Genomic DNA, 25,901 nt, shown 5'->3' on the forward strand with positions numbered 1-25,901 from the left:
CTTTCCCTCCCTCCCTGTTCCTCCTCAATGCCGGAGAGATCTCTCTTTTCTGGCCTAGCGACGAGCCCCCGCCAAAGCATTCAACCGTTCTCCTGGCAAAATAAAAAATTTCGAACAGCCTGAAATACAATAAAAATCCGTATCGCCGCCCACGGATGTCTATCCCGGGATAAATAACCCCTAAATGACTCGACTTCACCGAGTGCGCGACCGCAAGCACGAATTTTCTTTTCCTCGCCTTTCTTCCCTTTACGTAGATTCTCTTTTTCATCCAGTTTGTATATCTCCGTTTTCTATTATCCTACTCGCTCGTTTCGTTGTTTTTCTCTTTTTACCACGAGTGTCCGCGGAATCACGCCGAAACGGTATACAGGTTAGGAAGCTCGGTTCGAGAAGAATTCTATTTCCCGTTGGTTAGCGAGCACCTAATTATACCTACTTGTCGCTCTTGCTCGATCAGACGCGATACAACTCCGTAATACGAAATTTCGCTATTGTCCCCACTTTCGTGGGCGAAATTCATTCGACCAATTGCTCTCGCGTTGCAACTTCCTGCCAATTATCGTCACTTTAGTCACGGTATCCTCGCTAAATCTCTGCTTCCGTTCACTGCTTTATTTCTTTCACTCGCAGGAGAATATGCAACAAATATGTATTCGCGCATAAGGGAAGGAGAAGGAGGCGCGATTGCAATAATTATCGTCGATACATTAAATAGTAGTGGCTAGTGGAAGGTAATAGGAGCAACCAATAACATCTAACGGAGAACGGTATCATCAGTCAATCTGCTGGCACGGCATGTTTATTACGGGCACGAGTTACTGTCGGTGGAACAAATGCCTCTACCGAACGAAAAGCCACTCTAGCCAAACCTGTCCATTATTCCTGTCGTTCACTTTCGTCACTTCCCCTATATAACATCCCTCGTCGCGATGCAACGTGTGTGGCACGATGAAAGGGTGCAGAAACAAGCGCGCCGCTGGTGAAATTAGAAGTGGGCTGCAATAAGGCGGTTCGATTTTCACGGTGCACCAGGGAAAACGTCGTTGATTAAGCGAGGATCATCGGGAATTTGTACCTTTTATTCTATTTTATTTCTTTTTCCATTTTTCTTTTTTTTTCCTTTTTTCTATTTCGCTCGGGCACCATTTTTCTTCCTTTTATTATTTTCGCCCCTCTCTTCCTTTCACCCCCGTCGTTTCTCGCGACCGTAAATTTCGTTTCTCGAATTTCTTTTATCAGACATGCGATACGAAACCTTTGAGGGACTTTATGTTTGCGTCGATGAACGTGACCGATCGGAACAAACATCGTAGTAAAGCTCGATGAAATTAAAGTACCATTTAATTGGAGAATAAACGCGAGTGTAGGATAGCCAATTTCGAAACGAGGGAAAAAAGAGGACGGTTTATCTTTTTCAAAACAACTTTTTAAAGCTTTTTACGTCATTCGTTTTCACCCGTGATTCTTGTTTACCGATCTTGTTTAATTTCCCCTTTTTTTTTTCCTTTTGTTTCCTTGTTTTCTGTAACGGTCAGAAATTTCCTGTTCCGATTTAATATCTGCTCCCCCTCCGTGTAAATGCAATATCACGGTAGCCACGTCCTTATTCAATCCCCTAGACTGCATCTAGTTTCTAATATATCTTCTGGGCGTATTCTTTTGTTCGAACGGACCGACGCGATACCGGTGCAATGTTAATAAAATAAGCTCGAGTTACAGGCTGCATCGTAAAGAACACCGGTTTAAATACAAAAGCATTTACCGGTTAGCAGGCAGGCGAGGAAAAATGCAGGCATAAACGTGAATCATGATACATTAACGGTAGTTGTAAGCTGAGACTCGAATCGGAACAACGATCTTTTGACCTGTTACCCTTTGAAAATCTCGATAAAATTAGCGATTAATGGAAAGAAGTTAATTTTTCGGACTCTCGAAATAAAACCGTCTCGTGTAATAACTTACACGCGACTTTTTCTTCTATCGTAGCGAGAAATACCATCAATTTTGCGACAAAATAGCTTCGGGTCGACAAATTAGCTTGTTTTCCTGCACGACGAAAAAATCTTCGAGCGTAAGGGTTTAAAGTTCGACCAAGGGATATTTAAACACCGGAAATCCGTTCATGGATTATCCGCGCGTATCAACGGGGTGAAACAAAGCATGGGATATATCCCCGTGCTTCTGAAAAACGGAAAAAAATTCGCGATTAACGGGAAAAAGTGCGAGCACAGGGTATTTAAAGCTTGGAAATTCGTTTACGGATTATCCGTGAGTATGGACAATGTAAAACGAGGGATCGCGTTCTCGATATTGCATATTTGCAGTGTGGAATATCTAGGAATTTCCTGTTTTGATTGCGCGGATGGGAATAAGATATCTATTTCGCATATACATACGTACGAAGGAAATGAGATTTGCTATGCATGGAAAAATAAACTGAACCTTGTTTCCATTTCCTGTTACAACTATATAAAATCCAATAGGCGTTCAACAGGGTACATAACGATATTTGAGCATGGAAAAGGGATTCATCCTTTCCCGTGGGGATATCAAATTTTTCTCAACCTTAGCATAAGCTTCGTAATTAAGCCAAAAAAGGGAACCAAAGAAAAACAGTACTCGATTCGATCATTATACTCGTCAGTGTCATCGGTTTCCGAACGTCGCGTATTCTCGAATTCCCGGTGCTAATTATTTCCAAAGTCGTTTCGTCGCAATTGCACCCGATAAAGAGAGCCTAAGAAAATAAAAAAGGGGGAAAAATAAACGAAGAAAGAAACGTACAGAAAACAGGATAACGGGAAGATTGTCGCAGTTTTATTTAATTCAATCTTGAAAACTTTTAACTAAGGAAGACTTCGCAGACATCACTTACTGCCACCCTCTCTCTCTCTCTGCCCTCCATCTCTTCTATTTCCCTATCCTCATTCCGTCCCCCTTTCCACTTCTCGACCTCGCACTCCCACTATCATCGCGACATTGCCCGAATTTTGAACATTAGTTTGCGAACCATTTAGCACAACTACTCGGTGCTTGCGAGCGTAGTTCGAATCACGGCACATGCATCGGCGTGCAGCTTAAACCGCAATGCTTAGTACCGTAGTGCTCGCCGGTACAGTCATTGTACATTATGCTTGGCGAGTCTTCATCCCCGTGGCAAAGCATATAACAGCGTTCACCGGGCATGTGCGAAGATAATTGGAAAAAGAAACGAGGAGCGCACACCTTGAACGAGGCAACGCTCGAATAAAACGCGAGGGCTACGGCATAGAAGAAAATATTCCTTTCCACGATGGTTGTAGATGCTCGTACAATGCTCGAGATAATTAGAAGATAGGCTGGACAAACGAGGTAACCGATTCTTTTCTTTTTTTTTTTCTTTTTTTTCTTTTTTTTCTTTTTTTTGTGATTCGTCTTTTTAATTATTCCGAACGAGAATTGTTTGAAAATTTGGAAAATCTTTGTTTTCCTTTTATTTATTTGGAGGGGGGCGGGGGGCGGTCCCGTTTTAATTGATGGCGTTTATGCGAAGATACGCGTGAATGCGTAACGTTTGTAATTTCGCAAGGAGGTATGAAGCTGGGCTTCCTTCGAATAAACGCAGTTTATACACGCAGTTCTTTTGATACTGGAAAAAGAGCGCAATTTCACGTTACGCGTAATCGTTTAAAAGCAACGCTTACGTTAGTTAATTACCGTAAATGTACGAGTTGTTGCGTCTTTCTAAAAATATTAATTAGCTCTTGCTACCTGAGAATGTTTATCTCAACCGGGAAAGGTAAAAAATTCTTTGCGTTGATTTAAATCGAATAACATCGTGGAGAGTTGAAAAATGACGGCAAAAGTGTCGTAAATTATTGTAAATTATCGTAAAAGAATCAAGACTCGTTTACTCTTCCATTTTAAATTTCACGCTGCTACCTAACCACGCGTATTGATTTAAATTCGATATAAATTATCGAACTACGCATTTGCAATTTATTAATACATTTGAAATTAGTGATACGAAAATAAAATTTGAAAAATGTGACTAATTAGCATGTTTGTTGAAACAAAGTAACGAATTTCTCTTAATGAAAATCGTAATTTGTATTTCGAGGAAAAAGTGTCATACTAGGCGTTAGTTCGAAAAGGTTAAACTTCACGTTATGATTAGTAACAATAATTTAAAATTAAAAAGGAAAATGACGTTACTTACCGCGCAGAAACGCGTGACGAAATTCGATATTGGACCTTGTCAGCCAATGACACAATGATTTGAGAGCATAACTGTTGCTCTTCTCGAGATGATGCTCGAATCAAATGTAGCACGAATGTGAAGATGTGGCGCGTACCGTTCTAACGGACAGACGGTGCACGACTGTGCGCCGAACACCCTCGCAATCTCCCTTTTATGGGCTTTCTCACGGCGCGTCCACTCGTACGACTATCGCTACTCCTCTACTCGGTCCTTTACCCCCTATCGAATCGTAGATTTTGAACGATTATATTTCAACCAAATTCATAAAATCGTTTTCCATCTAAATCGATACCATATGCGTTATAAAACAGATGAAATTTTTATAATGTTTAAAAGAAATCTTTTACAAGACGATAATTAATAAAATGTAATCAGATAATTTGTATTAAAGTAAAACAATTTTTTATTCTATATTTCAAGTACATACAGATTATGTATAATAAAAAGTGCATGAACACGTCGTTATGGTAACTTTCTTTTGGCTGGCTCTTCGTGCACTCTGACTTGAAGCGTGGAACGTGGTCCACATTTCCACACGTTACCATCCTTGTCCAGTATACTCGCGCTTGCTGTGACTTGATACTGTCCGGCACTACTGTTCATGTTGTTATTCACATTGGTACTATTACTTGCACAAGCAGTTGAAGCCGTACTTGGACTTCCCAATGATAATAGAAACTCACAAGCGAAGAAATCGCGATGCGGTGTGACAGTTTGCTGTAATTCGTTGAAATTGGAATCCTGCAAGTAAACTTATTTTTATTTATTTAATACATCTATGAGTATAAAAAATATCAAAATAAATACATGTAAAGGATTTACTACGGGAGTATTAATTTGTACCTTTTGATCCGAATTGATCTTCGACGGCGGCGAGGTAGAAATGGAAATACAAACAGCAGCAACGGAACGATAAAGAGAAGCGCGTCGACCATGTCGTAGAACTCCTTCGACTTTTAACGCTAATTGACTTCCTTGAGGAACAGACACCGGTTCACCAAGAACACGAGGTTGCGGTGAAACAGATAATTTGACACTAGTTGCTTGCAAAGCTTGGAAATAGTACCGAGGCATTGGTAATCTCATTTTTGTTCCAGCTAATAACATCACCTGTGAGACTAAGCAATTTATTCTCGAATGACTGAGCGCCGCTGCTTTATTTTCACCTATATAGGTTGGCGCTAAACGACGTAACTCGGTGCAACAACGAGCCAGCTGACGCATTTCTACGATATCGCCAAAATTAAAATTCACTTCACTCTGATGATATGTTTGAATTCCTGTACCGCCACAAACACGTTCGACACTGTTCGCTAACAATCGACAAATCTCTTGCAACCTATTTACAGTGGGTCAAGGAAACACATATTGAAAATATAAATTAAAAATTGATCATATTTCGATAAAGGATACGCTCGAATGTTTGTTAACGAACCGGGATCAGCATCAAAAGCTGACTGATAAAGTTTCTGATAATTTTCTGCACAGTTTTTAAGTTCTTGAGCTGATTTTCTTAACTAAGAAATATACATAATTGTATTAGTAACATATTTAAAACTTAACGGAAAATATGAAAACAGATAAAATACCTGATTAGTAACCCGACCATATCGTTGAAGATCATCTTTTGTAGTAAGAACCACTGTACATGTAATAGCTGGTGGTGGAGCAGTACAAAGAGATCTAAAATACAGTTATATTTATATAGTTTCTAATAGTTATAAAATATAGTAATTATATAACATTTATTTAAAATACCTGCATGAATGTAAAAGCTGTACAATAGCTTGAAGAAATTCACATCGCAGTTTTGAGTATTCGCTAGCAAATTGTAAGCTTCGTAATGGTGTACTAGCGGCTTTTAAAGAAGCGCATGCACTTGCATAACGAGCAATAGCTCCGTTTAACTTTTCCACAGTATGGACTCTTGCTTTGCTTTCTACTTCTTCTGTTTTTTCCCTGTAAGAATAAACACATTTGAGAAATAGAAATATATACTTTCATAGAGTAATTAACCAAAGTCAAGTAGAGACTAACATAAGATAGCTTTCAGCTTTTGTGACTAATTCCAAACCAGACAGCCAAAAGTGTAATTGTTCAGACGCAACTGTTTCCTTTAAACTCCTAAATATTTGAGTTGCTATTGTATGATGACCATATCTTGCGGCACTACGCGCAATTCGATATTTGGCCCATCCATCTACATTTTTAATAACTTCTTCTACTGCCTCCAAACATTCAGAATTCCATTCATAGCCTCCAGCTATCATTTGAAAAAGTAATGTACATAACATTACCTTTAGAAAAAAGATTTATATTTTTATTTCATTTTTTATAAAACATGCATATGTTTCATTTATAATTTTACCTTTGCATGTATATGTACAGTCTGTTCAAGTTTTATTAATATATCTGGTAAAAGTGGAAGTAATGTATTTTCACCTAAACTTCCAATAGCACCTAATGCTTCACACAAAGCAAGTGCTTGTTTCTCACTTTGATCACCGTCTGCATGAGTGTTAAAAAGTGTACTACCGATAGCATCGACAAATATCGAACAATGCCTAGGTTGAGCTCGACATAATTTTACTGTAGAACGTAAACAAACTTTTAACTGACGTAAATATTTATGATCCAAAGCTAATAGTACAATTAAAGATTCAAGACAAGATACAACATCTTGAATTCCATAGGCTGGTAAACCTTCTTCGTAACTACAAATAAGAAATTAAAACTTCAGTTATGCATAATTTAATCCATTCCCTTATACCCCTATATCTAGATGACAAATAAAAGAATAACTAAATACACACCAATAGCATGCAACTCTTGCTAAAATAGTAATTGCTTTCACTGCAATAAAAGGATCAGGAGAATAGCAAGCATTTACACACAATGATAAAAGAGGATTTCCTTCTTCTCTATTTGCATCACATGTTACTGCACTTTGACTCAGTACCTAATTTAAATAATTTAAAAAATTTATTTGTAAATCTTAATATCTAAAAGAATTTTCTTTTCCATTGTTATTTCACAATAAATTTTAAGTAATAACCTCGATTACGTCTAATGTTCGAATAAGAAGATCTTTATTCCCAGCACCATCTTGCAAAAGTGTTGTAGTACTCTCTAAGACATAAAATATATAGAATATTTTCTTTTATCACACAAAATTACCTGTTTATCATACATACCTATCAGATTATTAAGAGCACCTTGTGGCCACAAATGTGCTCCTCTCCTTGCTAGAGAATGTAATAGGTATAGAGCATGGCGTTTGATAGTTAATCTTGGATCATCTTGCAAATAACGTAATAAAAGTGCAACTTGTTGTGGAACATCAATTAATGTTGCAGAAGCTAGTGTACTTAAAGCACTTAACGTAACTCTGACAAATTCAACTGCTGGATAACTAGCAAGAAGTTCCATACACAATTCATTTACCTTTAAAAAATTTATATTTATGGAATAATTATGAAAGTATTTAAATATTATTAAAAAATACTTTAAAAAATGTAAAATTAACATTTACATACCATTGAAGCTGTAAAAGTATCGTGATGCATGTATTGTAAAATAGGTATAAGTTGTAATTTCATTGAGGCTGGTGTTGCTTGACCTCTAATCATATCAGATATCTTACTACACATGGAAACAGCAAATAATTTTGACTGTGCAGCAAACATTTGTGCAGCATATATTGCAGCTTCAACCTCAACTGAATCATGAGAATCTAATGACCTTCTTATACTATGATGAACCTTATAAATTAAATAATGTTTTATTTTTAAATTTAAACAGATAGTTAAACAAAAATTAAAGTACAAAAATAATTGATATTTTACTTGTTGTCTTTCTGGAATAATACCAGCTACACTGCCTAATGTTCGTAAAGTCAAAGCTCTAGCAACTGGATCATTAGAATGTATTACACTATAAATACGTCTTACAAATTCATCAACATTTAAAATTTTATCTAAATGTTTTTCACTTTGTTGACACACTCTAAGAACCCAAACACGTAAAAAATTACTGCCAGTACGAAAAACTTCTGCCAATTTTAAAAGAGAAGAATTTATCAGTATAGGAAAAGGATATTTTTCGAATAATCGAGGAAATCGTACTATAGCTTCACATTGTTCACCAATTTTTGTTGATCGTAAACCTAAAAAATATCGTTAATAAATAAATCGCTATAAAATGAATTTCAAAGCCATTAAAATATTATATTAAAAATACATTATTATCCGGTATTAATTAATATTATTACTTAATAAAATTGTATACTTGACGAGTATTTATTAATGATTTTATTTATATCTCGTTCAGTATCAATTTCATAAAAGCTGCGAAACAAAATTGATATGAGGTTAATTTGAAGACTATAAACAAACCTTTATCTAATTCTATAAGTGCAGTATTTGCATCTTGCTCTGGTTCACCAAGTCCTGTATCGTTAAACGCGTTCATTCGCATACCAATCATTCTCCTCAAAATATGAAATACATTGAATAAAAATTAAATAAAACGTTTTCATTGAATATCCCAAGATTTGAAGTGTTTACATATGACACCAATTTCAATATGAATGGACTACACGTGTTTACATAATATTTATACACTATATTATGCAAAAAAATTACATTTTTGAATCAAATATGTGATTTGATTGAAAAAATTTTAGTTTTATCACATATACATTTATAAAACATATAATAATAATAATAATCAATTTTTTATTTCACATACAATATATTATTATGACAAATAGTATTTTCTCTAATAAAGACGAATAAAAATATTTTCTATTATTGTTAATGCCTAACTCATTCTATTTAAATTACAAAACATAAGTTCAATAATTAAATGTAACTTAATTTCGTATATTTAAAATAATTTACAATTTGAGAACCACTGATATGATACATCGAACGATTATCTCGTGCGATTATAAGCTCTATATTCACGTCAGTATAGTTGACAATTAAACTTCGACAAGTACGGGCGTCGTGTTTCTGCTTTAGCAAAAGTAAAAAAAAACAACATACTTTATACACAAATCACACATATAAAAATAACCAATTTCATAAGAATATATAATTGAATAAATAATACTTTTAACCAGCTAAACAATGGTGGATTATAGTAAATGGAAAGATATTGAAGTAAGAACTTTAATTTTGGCCCAGTATGCTTATGGAATATTCTAGAGTTGTAGTAGAAATTTCGAGAGTACTTTTTATTTGTACACTTAAAAAATATTAAATAATTATCAAATTTGGATCTATGTATTTATTGTTAACAAATTATGAAAAAGTTTTATATATTTCTTAGCATAAATTTTCTATACTAACATAAATATGCAATTTTTATAATTAGTACTTTTTTTTCTATTTTTATCAGTCATTAAGTATTATTATTTATAATATATATTTAATTATTTATTTATTTAAAGTAATTTACAGAAAGCATATAATGTTCATACTCAAAGAGACAATAAAATTTATGTTTGTCAGATTTCAGACGATGAAGATGATACTCATCCAAACATTGATACACCATCGTTATTTAGATGGCGTCATCAAGCAAGACTTGAAAGAATGGAAGAACGGAAACGTGAACAAGAAGAACATGAAAGGAAAAAATCAGAGTATGTTAATTGTTATATTAGAAAGTTATAAATAAATCATAAATCAGTTTATAACAATAATATTTTAGTATTATCATTTTCAAAATTCATATCATTTGTAGAACATTAAGAAAGTTGAAGGAAACAGAAGAAAAACTTGCAAAATTGAACAGTGAACAAAGTGATTCAACAGATTTAACTTTATTAAAACAAGTTTTGCAAGACCTGGAACAGGAAGAAAAAAGAATTAAAGAAAAAGAAGAGGAAATGAAGAAGAAAGAGAAATTAACACCTTGGAATGTTGATACTATTGGTCAAGATGGTTTTACAAAAACAATGATTAATAAAAGGCCAGTACGTAAGGGAGATGACAATGGTTTATCTGATGAAGAAAAGGAAAAGAAAATGAAAGTGTTTGTAAAAGAAAATGAAAAGAAATTAAAAGAATTTGGTATGCTAAGAAGGTATGATGATAGTAAAAAATATTTGGCAGATAATCCTCAATTAGTATGTGAAAATACTGCAAATTATTTAGTTATTTGGTGTATTAACTTAGAAATAGAAGAAGTAAGTATGTTTTAATGTTTATAATAAACTCCATTAATTACTTGAAGAATTTATTTTACTGATATATTGCTAATTTTAGAAACATGAATTAATGGAACATGTTGCTCATCAATGCATATCTATGCAATGTATTCTTGAATTATCAAAACAATTGGATGTTGATCCAAGAGCTTGTGTGAGTTCATTCTTTAGTCGTATTCAAAATACTGAAGTAGAATATAGAAGTTCTTTCGAAGATGAATTAAGGGCATTTAAAGATAGAATACGTAAGAGAGCTGCCGAAAAAGTAGCGGATGCTCTGAAAGAAGCTGAAGAAGAAGAGAAGAAAGCACGTTGTGGTCCCGGCGGACTTGATCCAGTTGAAGTATTTGAAAGTCTTCCAAAGGTACAAACAATTTATCATACGTATTTATAGTTATAATTTTAATGTATTATGTCATTAACATAATATATTAATTTCAGCCTCTACAAAAATGTTTTGAAACACAAGATCATGCTTTATTGCAACAAACATTAGCAGTGATGCCACAAAATGAAGCTGTATATCATATGAAACGTTGTATTGATAGCGGTCTTTGGTTACCAGATACAGAAGCTAAAAAATTGCTAGACAAAGAAGATGAAACGCCCAATTCTACATAACGCATATCTGTAAATTACATGTGTTGACTTTCATGACTCATTTATGCAAGTATCCTTTAGTACTATGATATGTTACAATAAAATATTGTCATTGAAAGTGAATACGAAATTTTTACCTTTGTTGGCTTTTTCTTATTAAGAATAATATTATATTATCGTTATGCTTTGAGTTAATTTAAGACTGAATTCTTACATAATTCCAAGTTAATATAGGAAGTGTGAATATTGCAAATTATTAATCTACAATTATCTAATAAAATGTGATATATTTTATCTTTATATGTCACATTGAATTACTAAAAATTAATTCTGATAAGAACATTCACATGTGTTAATATTTATATATGCTAAGTAATACGTGTAGAATACATATATGTATATATAAACATAATTTGTTGTATATGCATTACATAGATACTTTTTATCTCTTTCTTGAAATTATTTCAAATGTACATTGAAAACTGTAAACAAACTAAAGTTGTAATGTAAATAAAGAAAATGCACTTAATTTTCTTATGAATTTTATTAAATAAATTACACGCTATTTCCAAAATTTAATTCGTTTTAATCTTAATTTTATTTTTATATATAAATAAAGAATCCACGTTAAAGTATGAGTTAAATGTAACGAAAACATAATTCTTTAAATTCTACTTTATTTTAGATATAAGTAAATATTATTCTATTGGTTTTTAATGTTACATTGTTTTATGACAATTTTGTACAATTATTTTACGCGCGTATCGTCAAACGAGATATCGATATATAAAATCGAATGTGCTAGTGAGAAATCGATTTTCGACCGGAAGCCGTAAATAATCGTTTATCGAACCTGTGGGCTTTTCTTCCTTTTCCGGTATGACGTGCCACGGGTGCCTGGGTAATATTTTTCGTCTTTCATTCTCGTCATAATACGTTAATTTCATCGCCTGCGAAAGCACAAGCTGGTTTTCATTGGACCGGGTAAAACTATTTGTTTTATTAGAAATAATTTTTTTCCTATTTAAAATACCTAATATTTTATTGTTTCAATTGAATCAATTTTGACTTTTGTCTCAACCCAATCTGATGTAAAACGACAGCTTTTACACATTCTGTTGCTTTATAAAACCGCTTATTCACTTTGCATGGTGACACCATTGACGTTCATATAATTATATGCTGGTCTTTTTCAATCTATCATCCATAGTGCTATGATTACGATCGAAGAAATGAGATTAAGTCTCTGAGCTCGAAAATAATGTCGTACATTTACTATTTTCATACATATTATTAGTCAAGTTTTTTGATTTAATTTTTATATAGAAATAAAGTTAAGTCAATATAATAATTGAATAATTTCGATTTCCTATGTATTTCAATTTGTAATTTAAATAAGATATATAAAAAATGTTAAAGTATATTGTGTGCATAAACAAATTTCATTGCATGTTTTACACGATCAACGTAATTGCGCATATACAAAGCAATCGAAAAACTTGCTAGGCATTCTGGGTAAAATATCTGTGAGTAATCAAAATGGCTGTCATACAACGATTTCCGTTTTGTGACTACGTTGTAATGTTATTCGTTAAATTATTATTTCTTTTTAAAATTCATGGATGAAACTAAGGAATATGAATCGTCATTTTATGTAGAAACATATTTTTTTCAAATTTTCGTATTATATTTATATAAGATTTAATCTTTATCGTATTTCCAGGGCGTTCGTTTTAGCGAGGGGTGTAGATGAAAGACGGGGAGGGAGGAGCGCGCGCGCGTTGCACGACGGGATGGTAGACGGGAGGACGGTCGGGGAGGGCGAAAGAACGAGTCGAGTTCACAAAATGGCGGCCAAGCTCAGGCCCGTGACCATATAGTACGTGAAAATTCGATAATTTTGCACGATGTCGCGACTTTATGCATTAATAATCGTTTAATATTACGAATACGTGTATACGCGGCAGTTCAATTATTAAATTAACGTGATTTTGTGCGTGGTGCGTGTAATATCGAGATATCGGTGCGACGCGCAGACGGAACGATGCAGGTGAGTGGTCGGGTTCGAAAATTGTTTAAGTTTCAGCTTTTCTTCAATTTTTTTTTAGTAATAATTGTTTGTTTTCGTTGCCGATACGACCGTCAATGTTGTTTTAAAGATCAATTTGCGTGATATGGCCGCGGTGTTGTTTGGAGTAGGGAAAAATCGCGTTGTCACATGCGTTTCATTGAACTACTAGAAGAAAAACCCTCGTAAAAATGAAAAAAATCATTGTAATTTTGTTTAAAAGATTTCTACGTATAGGGCGGGGTCTCGCCGACCTTATGAGCTCAGGGACTTGTCTCCACTAAATCATAATTTTCTGTAATTTTACATAGTTTCCAGCCTCTTAATAACCTATAAGTTTGTTTACATTCATTGAATTTGACATTCATCACTTAAAATATCATTGTTCCACACTAATTCTTGTCAAAAATGATTCCTTGCATTCTCCTTTACCTTGAACCCATGCTTATTAAAAATTTTTAAATAGACCCATTTTTGCAAATTAAGCTCAAAGATCTATGCACATTCTCTACATTATAGTTGAGACTGTGTAGCACAATCACCTGCAAAAGCTCTAGTAATTATATACTTTTCACATGAAAAATATTTCATGTATTCTGAGTTTTTCCCTTTAGAAGAAATCAGACATTTCTGTAATATTTCAAGAATTTTTATATATTGTAGATAATGTCTAATTCTTCGCTTATTGTTTGTTTTCCAAAAAACTTAAATTTTGGTAATCTTAAGTATATCATGCATTTATTTTATCTTTGTAAATAACAGGAAGATGATACATTTGTAACTTTGAATGTCAGATTTGTTAGAATTTTATAAAAATGAGTGATAAAAATAAAAGAGACAATGATTTATATGAATGGATTATATGTTCAAAATAAGATATTTCTTAAAATGAGTTCAATATATAGAATCCAATAAATGTTTTTACATTTCTCTCATTAGAAATATTTTTTATGGTTATATAACATTTAATACCTAACAGTGTATAACATACTTTTACTAGGTTCTATGTAATAAAACTAAATATTGAGACTTTCGGGGATAGAAAATGATTTTTCAACATTATAATTAAGCTGATATCTGTGTTACATGAATCATAATAAAGAGGAAAGTATAGAACTTTCTCTGTGATTTAACATTTATTATTTCCTAAATTGAAGAGATGTAATTATTACACATCTAATATGTACATAAACATATCTTTTTTATATTCAAAATACTCATTGGTATTTATATCATTATTAATAGATAAAGTATAGTATAAAATTTGAAGATGCTATATTTTAACTTTGATATTGATACGTAACAATAATACCTATTAAAGTTTAAAATATACTCTTACTGTAGTAAAGAATTTGGTAAGAAGAAAAGTTTCAGAACTCTTTATATTGAAGAAATAGTAATTTTTCAACTTTAATAATCTTGTTTCAGTTACATGAAGCACATGTTATTGTTATGGTTTTAAATATAAATTGTTTTCATAGGATATAACAAGGGTTTATTTTCAAACAGTATTGTGTTTCACACACAACAGTGTTATACTTTGTATTTCTTTCGACATAAATTTGAAATTGATTAGCTTTATCTATACTTTATTGCTAAAAATATTTTAATTTAAGTGCAGGTTAAAAGTACTACCCTGAAATTAAAATTGATAATAATTGCTATAAAATTATTGTGAGTATAGATTTTTCTAATTCATACACTATTCAAAAAACAGATGTAAATTTTTAACTTCAGTCATGTGTAGCACGTAATGTACCTGCTGAAATGTTTAATAAATATATATAGTACTTAAATGGTGAATTATATTATTCTGAAATACCCATTATACCTTACACTGGTTATTTGCAGGAAATTATTCTGTGTATCTTAGATTAATTATTTACAGGAAATCCTGCAGATCTTTTCTGCTAATTTATGATTTGAGATAGTTACATACAATATACTGCAAATGTTGAAAGAATAAGTATCTCGCACAATTCTTAAATCAATTTTTAGGTAAAGAAGCAATCCATCATTTTACTAGGATAAATGCATCTGTAATGTATGTAAATATATTTTGTGTGCATTGTAAGTAACTATCTTTCTATTTCATACATAATATGTAATTATATTTATTTCTCAAATACTATACAACAACAATAAATTCTTAATATTTTATTGAAGTGTACATAGAGGGTGCATTAAAGAGCCTGGAAATTAAGCATTTCTTAACTACAAAATGGTGGTCAAGAATTATAAAATGGAGGAGAAATCTTGATAGATGGCACTGCTAATTTATATATAAGTTACATACTGAGTATTAAAAACATACAAAATAATATTTAATACATTTTATTACTATTTTAAAAATATGCTAAAATAAATCTTAAAGATTACTATGCTAACAAATAAAAATAATATAATAAAAGAAATATATTCATATTGTCATTAGTGAATAGAAACTATTCCAAACAACACATTGCGACTTATATACATATTTTTCAAAATAGAACAATGCTAGCTTGATCTGATTAAATTACAGAAAACATTAGACTCTGAGTCTGGTAAAGAATCTGGATCTGATTCTGAAAATGAAAGTAAGAGTGATAGCTCTTCTTCAGGAAGCAATACTGGATCTGGCTCTGGATCAGAAAGGTGGGTAGTGAGATTATTGTTACCTAATCCCTTTCTTTCAGAAAGTCCAAGACAAAATATGTTATTATTTTACTTGTTTAACATGGTATCATACAATTTTTATCAGCATAATAGATCTATTAATGGTAATTAATGCCTGATCATTAATGATTTCATATTTATGTGATAACATTCTGTTATACAGTGTATTTGACTTTCTGACACATAAGGGATTATTTAAGATTAATCATTTAACTTTGTGTATTGCTATAGCTTTATATAGCATTAACATTGCTTTGATAATCATGCTAATTTAATGTATCCCTTGAATTTTATATAAGCACAGTCTTCAAGTTTCTGTTATTCATGCAATAGTACTTGTTTTCTTATATATTAAAACAATTAAGCACTAGGTGAGCTAGTATCCTACTGCTTCTACTTGTTTTACTTCTTATAATAATTTGTCCTAATAAATTATGCATAGTGTATGATAATGTAGATTGTACTGAAAAATTAAAAAAAGAAAAGAGGAAAAAAAGAATATTTTCATAAATGTTTTCAAATGCAAGTGCTGAAAAATAGAAGTACCTAAATTACAACTTAATGCTAAGATATTTTAAATTATTTAAAGATAAAAATTTGTAGCTGATGCATATTGCAATTATTTAATATTTATGGATAAATCAACATTGACATCATTAAATATATGATGTTTTTGTAATTATTTGTGTACATTTTTTACTCCAGACCATTGTATAATACAAACAACATAATAAAGTTATAGAATATTTATACATATCTAATGTTATATAAAAGATATGCTTCAATAATTATCAAAATTTAGCATTACAATTCTCATTTTAAGTTAGCAGTCATTAATTTATATTAAGAGTATTTGATGTTTGTATATTTTATTAAATATGTTTTAAATTACAATGCTGTAAACTATATAAACATTGATAGTGAAATGAAACATTGCCTGACTGCAAATGCAGTGACTCTAGCTCCTCAAGTGGTTCCGGGTCTGGATCAGGTTCTGATTCTGATAAATCAGAGAAGTCGGATGCACCTGCACAAAGTGATAGCTTCCAGAGCAAAAGTTCAAATCACAGCACAGAAACAAAAGTTAGGCTTAAGAATGAGTCTAGTCGCGAGTGGGATGAAAATCCTGACATTTATGGAATCAGGAGATCTGGCCGTTCTAGGAAAGAGCCTGAAAGGCTTGCTACACAACGTGAAAGCGATAGCGATAGTCGCAAGAAATTTAAAAAAAAGGGGTAAGTAATATGAAGAAACTCATGTAATTATCAAAAATTGAAATTATAAATTCTGTACTCTTTTTAATTATTTCTTATGGATTGAATAGATATTACACATAACAAATAAATGCATTTTGTACTGTTTATATGATTATAATTCAGGATCTGCATTTTTAAAAAATAGTAATTTGTAGGTTTATAATATATCTACTTGAGCAAAATAAAAAATGAAACTCTTTCCTATATTTATAACATTAAAGCATATTTTAAGAGTAATGATGACTGTGTAGAATGGTATTTAAAAAAGAAAATAATAGTAATGACAGAAAAAATAAAATTATATCTTAATTCTTATAATATATAAAATTAGCTTTAAGTATTTTCAATATTGGTAAAATTTTAGTAGTTTAGATTATATATAATTTATAAGTAGTTATTATTTAGTAGGACTGTATTTTGCAATTTTGGCAGCAATAATAATTCTATAAAGCTTTCGTGTTAGTTTATATCTGTATTATTCTAGATTGCATATATTGTGTATCAATGTGCTTTTATATTTTTTATTTTTGATGTTTATATTTGTGTTTATTAAGCTTAATGCTTCAAACAAGTTTTTACACTGTAGCATTGTTGTGTGTTTTCTACCTTGTTTTTAATTTTGTTTTGTTATATAAAATATTGTATTATATCATATAATTTAATATTTCTTACATCTTCAGTTTGTGCTATATACCTAATCATGTCTTTATGTATTTGATTAAGACATTTAATGGGGGAAAAACATGTTATAAAATTTTTTATTTGAATTTGTGTTTAATTACCTGCATGTAAAAAATGTTTTCAATATATAATAGAATAAAATACTTCAGAAATCTCTGTTTCAAATTAGTAAAAGTAAGTAAAAATTGTTATATTAAAAAAGTCATTATTTTCTACATTGCATTATTGTGTTTAATAAATTCTGTTTTTGGAAGTTATACATTAGTCATTAAATAATCATTAATTAATATTTTACTAAATAGAAATTTATATTAAGCATGTGAGTTATATAAATTATATTATTTGATCCATATTTGTCATTAATAAATAGAAATAAGAATTTAGTACGTATAATGTAAATATCTTATTAAAATAGCAAACCTGATCATATGACAAAATAAAAGTATAAAATAATAGTTCTTATATATCTTTAATATATTTTATTTTATTATTATTATAACATTTATTATATTTATAAAAGTACATGCATTTGCATTTTTTGGCCTTCTTTTTTTTTACAGTTCACATAATTCATGGAACTCGGAAAGTTCAGATTCTGAATCTGATGATGATGAAAGTAGAAGACCTCCACCTAGTAAATCGTTAAATAGACGCGCCGCACAGAAAGCAAAAGAGAAAGCAAGGGTACGAAAGAAACATATTTCAGAATCATCTGACAATTCTTCATTTGACAGTGATGATAATAGAAGGTATTTAGTTTTATTTATCATGAAGAAAACAGGTTAACTATGACATAGGTTTTAATAAATTAATATGAATTAAAACACTAGACAAGTTACAAGAAGAACCGGAACTGCAATTAGTTATAAAGAAGAAAGTGAAGAAAGAACTGATAGTGAAGATCTTGTAGAAGTTGATGAAGGTAGTACTGCAAATGCAGAACCGGATAATGCAGAAACAATTGAACGAATTTTGGGACAAAGATCTGGTAAAAAAGGAGGTTCGTTTTATGAGTTAATTGTAAATAAAATGATTGTATCCATTTTGTCAAATATTTTGCTATATTATACCCTCTTTTAGTTACAGGAAATGTTACAACAATTTATGCTGTAGAAGAAAATGGAGACCCAAATCCGGACAATTTGTCTAATGATGAAACTGAATTACAGTATTTAATAAAATGGAAAGGATGGTCTCACATACATAATACATGGGAATCAGAAGAATCTTTAAAAGCACAAAAAGTAAAAGGATTGAAGAAATTAGATAATTTTATTAAACGAGAACGGGAAATTCAACAATGGAGAGATTATGCTGGACCTGAAGATATAGATTATTTTGAATGTCAATTAGAACTTCAACAAGACCTTCTAAAAAGTTATAATAATGTCGAAAGAATTATTGCTGAATATAATAAACCTGATTCCGAACATCCGGATTATTATTGTAAATGGGAAAGTTTACCCTATGCTGATGCTACATGGGAAGATGGAGCACTTATTGTCAAAAAATGGCCAGAAAAAATAAAAGAATTTCGTGAAAGAGAAGAATCAAAAAGAACACCAAGTAAACACTGTAAGGTTCTTAAATCAAGACCTAAATTTCACCAATTAAAAGGACAACCAGAATATATGGGTAAAGGTCGAGATTTAACTCTTAGAGATTACCAAATGGATGGATTGAATTGGATGATCCATTCGTGGTGCAAAGAAAATAGGTATAGCACGTTCCCTTAATTACATAATTAAACTTATGCAATATGTTATCTAACTAATATGTTTTATATTATGATTAATTCTTTTGTTTACAGTGTTATTTTAGCAGATGAAATGGGTCTTGGTAAAACTATACAAACAATATGCTTCCTTTATTATTTATTCCATACGCATCAACTTTATGGGCCATTTTTATTAGTAGTTCCTCTTTCAACAATGACTTCCTGGCAAAGAGAAATGTCACAATGGGCACCAGATATAAATTTCGTTACATATTTGGGTGATGTTACTTCCCGCAATGTTGTGTGTACTATTTATTCTTATAAATTCGAATTTCTTTTAAAGTACCTAAGATATTTGCATATCAAATATATCGTATTTATTGTTGAATAAATAAATTTTAGATTAGAGAGTACGAATGGTGTTACAGTTCAAAGAGATTAAAATTTAATGCCATACTTACGACGTACGAAATAGTACTTAAAGATAAAGCATTTTTGGGTGCCTTAAATTGGGCCGTGTTGTTAGTAGACGAAGCACATCGATTAAAAAACGATGATTCACTCCTGTATAAAGCACTCGCTGAATTTCATACGAATCACCGCCTTTTAATAACTGGTACTCCATTACAAAACAGCTTAAAAGAATTATGGGCCTTACTACACTTCATAATGCCTGCTAAGTTAGTTAATTTTTATGTAAATATTATTACCACTATATACTTTTCATAAAATTCAATGACTTTGTAATGTTTGTATAATCTTTAAAATTTGATATCGCTGTGTTCTAATAATTTTACATTATTTCTTCATAGTAAAATTATATAAAATACACATTTTTTTATATGTATATATATAGATTTAATTCATGGGAAGAATTCGAGAAAGAACATGATAATGCGGCTCAAAAAGGATATTCCAAGTTACATAAACAGCTAGAACCATTTATTTTGCGACGTGTTAAGAAAGACGTAGAAAAGTCTTTACCCGCTAAAGTAGAACAAATCTTACGAGTTGAGATGACATCCTTGCAAAAACAATATTACAAATGGATATTAACCAAAAATTATAACGCTTTACGAAAAGGTGTTAAAGGTTCTACTATGACGTTCCTGAATATTGTTATTGAATTAAAGAAATGCTGTAACCATGCTTTTCTTACGAAACCTACTGAAAGTGAAAGAAGGGATAGTAATGAAGATTATTTACAACAATTAATTCGAGGTTCTGGCAAATTAGTTCTTCTTGATAAATTATTGGTGAGATTACGTGAAACAGGTCATAGGGTATTAATATTTAGTCAAATGGTCAGAATGTTAGATATTCTTGGGGAGTATCTACAAAAGAAACATTTTCCATTTCAAAGATTAGATGGAAGTATAAAGGGAGAATTACGAAAACAAGCATTAGATCATTTTAATGCAGATGGATCACAAGACTTTTGCTTTTTATTATCGACAAGAGCAGGTGGTCTTGGTATTAACCTTGCCACTGCTGATACTGTTATTATTTTTGATTCAGATTGGAATCCCCAAAATGATTTACAAGCACAAGCTAGAGCACATCGTATTGGACAGAAAAATCAGGTTTTTCAATATTTTATATCAATATTATATTTATCGATTTAAATATTAAACATTTTATAAAATATTTTGTTTTATATAGGTGAACATATATCGATTAGTAACAAAAAATTCTGTAGAAGAGGAGATAGTTGAAAGAGCAAAGCAAAAAATGGTTCTAGATCATCTTGTAATTCAACGGATGGATACAACTGGTCGAACAGTATTAGATAAAAAGAATGCAGGGACCAATAACAATCCATTTAACAAAGAAGATTTAAATGCTATTTTAAAATTTGGAGCTGAAGATTTATTTAAAGATGAAGAAGATGGAGATGAAGAACCAACTGTAATTGTTCTAAAAGATTTAAACTATTCTGAATTAAGTCTATATAAAAATAAAAAAAAGAAATAAGTTTTTTTATTTTCATGTAAATAGTGCGATATTGATGAAATTCTGAGAAGAGCGGAAACGAGAGACGAAGGACCTTCAACGGTAGGGGATGAATTATTGTCTGCATTCAAAGTCGCTAGTTTTGCTGCATTTGAAGAAGAATCTGAACCAGTTAATCAACCTAATGATAATGATGATGAAAGTAAAGATTGGGTAAATGTCGTTTTTTGTATCAAATATCTTGTAATATTTCCGTATGCAACAAGATAGACAATAAGCATTTTTATTCGAATTGATTCTAGGCCGAAATTATTCCAGAAAATTTTAGGAAGAAAGTTGAAGAAGAAGAAAAATCAAAAGAAATGGAAGATTTGTACTTACCTCCGAGAAGTCGAAAAACATTACAGCAAATTAATCAAAGTGGTGAAGGTACAGTGTATTAAAAATAAAATTTATATTATATTATACTATGTATTGCATCACTATAGTGTTTGTTTCATTATTCAGGCAGAGGAAGAAAACGAAAAAAGCTATCTGCTGATGATAGTGAAGAAGGTGAAGAGACTGGAAGTGAGGCTGAAGGTAGTGATGATGAACGTCCTAAAAAAAGAGGTAGACCAAGAGTTACTCCTCGGGAAAACATAAAAAGTTTCACTGATGCAGAGGTATGTAGTCCTTTTATAAGTTGTACCAATATTTTACATGGGTTAAAATAAATCTGAATATTTTTATTATATAGATAAGAAGATTTGTTAAAAGTTATAAAAAATTTCCTGCACCATTGAAACGATTAGATGACATTGCGGCAGATGCAGAATTACAAGAAAAGCCAATGTCAGAATTACGTTTCTTGGGAGATCAATTAAGAGCTAGATGTGACGCATGTATATCTGAATTTGAAAGTACCGCGAAAGAAAATAAGGGTGAGGAGGAGGGTAAAGGTCCTGGTCGTAAGAGAGGCAGGGGTCCTACATTTAAAATTGGTGGGGTTATGGTTAACGCAAAATCTTTCTCAGCTGCTGTGAAAGAACTAGAACCTTTAGAACAAGCTTTGCCCTCGGATTCGGAACAACGATCTAATTGGCACATTGATCTTAAGTGAGTACAATTTTCATTAAATTTTTTATAATCAGAAATATATTTATATGCATATATATTTACTTTATTACGATCATTGTAGACTAAAACCGGCAAATTTCGATTGCGATTGGAACTCTGAAGATGATTCTAGACTTTTAAGAGGTATATATCAACATGGCATGGGTTCATGGGAAGCCATAAAAATGGATAATAATTTAAAGCTTGGCGATAAGCTTCTTCCAAATGGTAGTAAACTCCAATTAAAAAAAATAAATGCTCGAGCCGAATATTTGTTGAAAGTACTCAAGAAACAAATTGATTCTAAACTAGGAGTGGTAAGAAGATATGATTTATTTCTATAGTATTCCATGAAAATATCCCTTTCTTTATCCCCTTCTTCTATTCTAACAGGGTTATGTCCTTATCCCACAATCCGAAAATCAATATAAGGTAATTTTTGCATCCCTGAGAATTTTCGTTTTTATATATTTTATATTCTCGCATATTAATTGCACATTTTATATTATATATAAATATCATTTTTATATTAAAACATATTTAAATAATAATTTTAGACTAAAGCTAGAAAACCAAGAAAACCGAAAGAAGTAAAAACTGCAATTACAAAAGAAATTATAGAAGAAAATGATAGTTCAGGAGAAGAGAGTAATAAATCTAAACTCAAAGTTGAAAAGGTAAATTTCGAATATTTATTTGAGATTAAGTTTAAAAAATATTTTACATGTAAATATTATAATTTTTCTTCTAATTAAAGCTACCTACAAAGAAAGAAGATGAAATTGTTGTAAAGAAAGAAACAAAGGAAGAAGTTGAAGATATAGTAGAAGAAAAAAAGAAAGAAAAGAAAACTAAAAAGGAGAAAAAAGAAAATAAGAAGGCTAAAAAAACAAAACAAGCAGCGGGTCCGATGCATTTTACTGCTAACAATGAACCAAGAGCGCTTGATGTTCTTGGAGATTTAGATCCTTCTATATTTAACGAGGTTGCTATTAATTATTTTAGTATCACTTATATGCATTAAATATAATTAGTAGTCTGAAATCTGTATCTTTTACTATACAGTGTAAAGAAAAGATGAGACCAGTAAAGAAGGCACTTAAGGCTTTGGATAGGCCTGATCAATCTTTAAGCGAAACAGAACAAGTCGCTCACACGAGACAGTGTCTTGTACAAATTGGAAACCAAATTAATACTTGTTTAGAAGAATACAGAGATCCTGAACAAATTAAAGAGTGGAGAAGTAATTTATGGTATTTTGTATCTAAATTTACAGAATTCGATGCAAAGAAACTTTATAAATTGTATAAACATGCGACGAAAAAGGGATGTGAAAGTAATACAAGTGCTACATCTAGCCCAGAAAAAAAAGAAGAATCAAGTAATGTGAAGGTATGATGATTTATTCATATTTTGATGATTACAACATAGAAGATATTAATCTAATTAATTTTATAGAAGTACACCGAAAAACATATCGATAAACAAGTAGAAAGTATTAAAGATAGTAGATTACAAAAACGTAGAGTTGAGGATATGGAAGAAAATTCAAATAGTAGCAGTACACCGAGTAAGAAACATCTCTCGGCTATATCTGCTGTGAACAGTATCAGCAATACATCTACGGTTACTATTGGTGCTATCACTATTACTCCTATTACATCAACTCCAAATTCTACTTCAAGTACCACCAATAGTGTGGACACACCGCGACACAAAGAAAAAGAGTCAAAACATAAGGACATGAAAAGAGATAGAGAACGTGATAGAGATAGAGATAGAACTCATAGTGATAGAAGTATGGACAGAATGAGTGGAAGCAAAGATGAGAGAATTAGGAGAGATAGTGGTGGATATAGTATAAGCGGACACTATAGTGGAAGCAGAGAAGATGATCATTGGTTACCCCGTGATGGAAGAGATATGCGAGATGGAAGGTATAATTAGAATAGTAGAAAAAGTATTGTATTAATTTTTATATAATGTAATATTTAATTTAAATTGTGAACGTATAGATTTGGGGACCATAAACGTGATCGTTTTGACTCTTATGGACGAATGTCTAGTGGATATCATCGTGATAGAGATCGAGATCGCGATCGCAACATGCATATGAATGATAAGCGAAGGTAAGTTACAAATATTAGAATTTCTTATGAAAATAAATTTCATAAAATTCGTGTTCAGTGATTATTACAGGTATCCGTCGGGACCACCCAGTTACGGATATGGTCCAGGAGGATATGGAGGTGGAGGCGGCGGTGGTTATCCTCCATCTGATATTCCTCCGAGCCACTTTAGAGGTCGTGGTTATCCTGGAGATAGTTATCCTAGCGATTGGCGACCAAACAAAGATTATAGACGAGATTATGATAGAAGACCACCTCCGCCAAATGCTAACTCCTAGTGCTCCTTCCTTGTTACCGTTCTTGAATGTGTTGTTGAGCGGCTGTAATTCCGATGGAGCCTTGTGTTGTTTTACCTGACTGGGCATTGTACACGATGCTCCCTTACACATGGCTATATATGAAATACTTTACACAGTTTAATCTGTGATTTAGTACCACTCGTGACTTGTATCTATGTATAAAATTTATTCCAATGCTTACTTAATATGCAAAGAATTCTACCATGATTGAGTGGTCTTTTTAAGACTTTTAAGGAGAGGTTGTGCAAAGATAATGAATTGACACATATTCTTAGCGTATAATTAATACCTTTTTTTTATATATATCAGATTTCTTGAACAACAGTGATGCCGAATTTTTAAGTTTCTATTCACTAATGTTTCTCATATGTAAGAAATTATGTTTACGTATTTGAATCCGTTTTATTACAGTGCAATTATGGTAAGATTTGATAACGAACTAAAATCAAATTAATGTGTTTGTAGTGTATATTATTACGTACAGTGTTAAAATTCATAATTCAAAATGTATGCCTTCCTAAATCGCATGTAACATATTTTGCATTTTCGATACTGATCATGTATGTTCAATGGATGTTTAGCTTGTATACAGTTATTCACTATTTCAGACTATAATACGTTTCAACATAAGTCTTCAAAATTTCTTGATTGATTTATAGTTTAATTATTAACCTTACATTAATCGATATTTCATTGCACTGCAATAGGCATTAAAGTACTGATGTTTTATTTCATACAATGATGTTTGTAAAATTGTACAAATTAGTCGACATTATATAAATTTTCTATTAACTGAAAACCCAAAAAAATTTTACATCAAAAGAAATATGTAGAGTAATATCTTTTTGTGGTGATATGCAGTGTGCATGAGTTGCACTGTCTTAATACGCATGTATTTATTGTAAAATTAGGAACAAAACGACAAATATTATATTTGCCAACAGATGATTACATTCTTAAAAGAGAAAAACAAATATTAACT

The 25,901-nt window shown here is 31.3% G+C and overlaps 4 protein-coding genes across 5 annotated transcripts in view; 2 read left to right on the top strand and 2 right to left on the bottom strand.

Annotated features, from left to right (window-relative positions):
• Positions 1-4,353, bottom strand: part of LOC108549665 (lachesin) — a 27,054-nt gene extending 22,701 nt beyond the window's left edge. The window contains exon 1 of the mRNA XM_017903163.1: positions 4,202-4,353. The gene's annotated coding sequence lies outside the window, so the exon portion shown is untranslated. The remainder of the gene's footprint in view (positions 1-4,201) is intronic.
• Positions 4,354-4,705: 352 nt separating this feature from the next.
• INTS7 (Integrator complex subunit 7) lies at positions 4,706-8,728 on the bottom strand. Its single transcript, XM_017903173.1, has 13 exons — positions 8,638-8,728; positions 8,089-8,408; positions 7,780-8,004; positions 7,438-7,687; positions 7,299-7,372; positions 7,057-7,202; positions 6,612-6,957; positions 6,281-6,540; positions 6,002-6,202; positions 5,833-5,926; positions 5,657-5,760; positions 5,087-5,582; positions 4,706-4,984 (listed from the first exon to the last, which is right to left on the bottom strand). Exons 1-13 carry the CDS (start codon positions 8,726-8,728, stop codon positions 4,706-4,708), a joined length of 2,886 nt encoding a protein of 961 aa, XP_017758662.1.
• A 567-nt stretch (positions 8,729-9,295) lies between these two features.
• Cdc37 (cell division cycle protein 37) lies at positions 9,296-11,120 on the top strand. The gene is made up of 5 exons (XM_017903180.1): positions 9,296-9,408; positions 9,760-9,893; positions 9,995-10,439; positions 10,519-10,824; positions 10,902-11,120. Exons 1-5 carry the CDS (start codon positions 9,376-9,378, stop codon positions 11,079-11,081), a joined length of 1,098 nt encoding a protein of 365 aa, XP_017758669.1. The 5' UTR covers positions 9,296-9,375; the 3' UTR covers positions 11,082-11,120.
• A 1,461-nt stretch (positions 11,121-12,581) lies between these two features.
• Positions 12,582-25,088, top strand: Chd1 (chromodomain-helicase-DNA-binding protein 1). Of its 2 annotated transcripts, none has more exons than XM_017903190.1 (21): positions 12,582-13,110; positions 15,653-15,765; positions 16,740-17,021; positions 18,284-18,472; positions 18,554-18,723; positions 18,804-19,440; positions 19,534-19,741; positions 19,843-20,120; positions 20,297-21,023; positions 21,103-21,348; positions 21,439-21,606; positions 21,696-21,822; positions 21,901-22,058; positions 22,133-22,491; positions 22,574-22,808; positions 23,049-23,168; positions 23,249-23,476; positions 23,557-23,883; positions 23,950-24,428; positions 24,507-24,620; positions 24,679-25,088. In XM_017903190.1, the coding sequence occupies exons 1-21, from the start codon at positions 13,105-13,107 to the stop codon at positions 24,896-24,898; spliced, it is 5,391 nt and encodes a 1,796-aa protein (XP_017758679.1). In that variant the 5' UTR covers positions 12,582-13,104; the 3' UTR covers positions 24,899-25,088. The 2 variants fall into 2 exon arrangements, with proteins under 2 accessions (XP_017758679.1, XP_017758680.1); XM_017903191.1 differs by having other exon boundaries at positions 24,691-25,088.
• Positions 25,089-25,901: the final 813 nt, after the last annotated feature.

Source organism: Eufriesea mexicana, unplaced genomic scaffold (genome assembly GCF_001483705.2).
Source record: "Eufriesea mexicana isolate 0111107269 unplaced genomic scaffold, ASM148370v2 scaffold2207, whole genome shotgun sequence".
Lineage (NCBI taxonomy): Eukaryota > Metazoa > Arthropoda > Insecta > Hymenoptera > Apidae > Eufriesea > Eufriesea mexicana.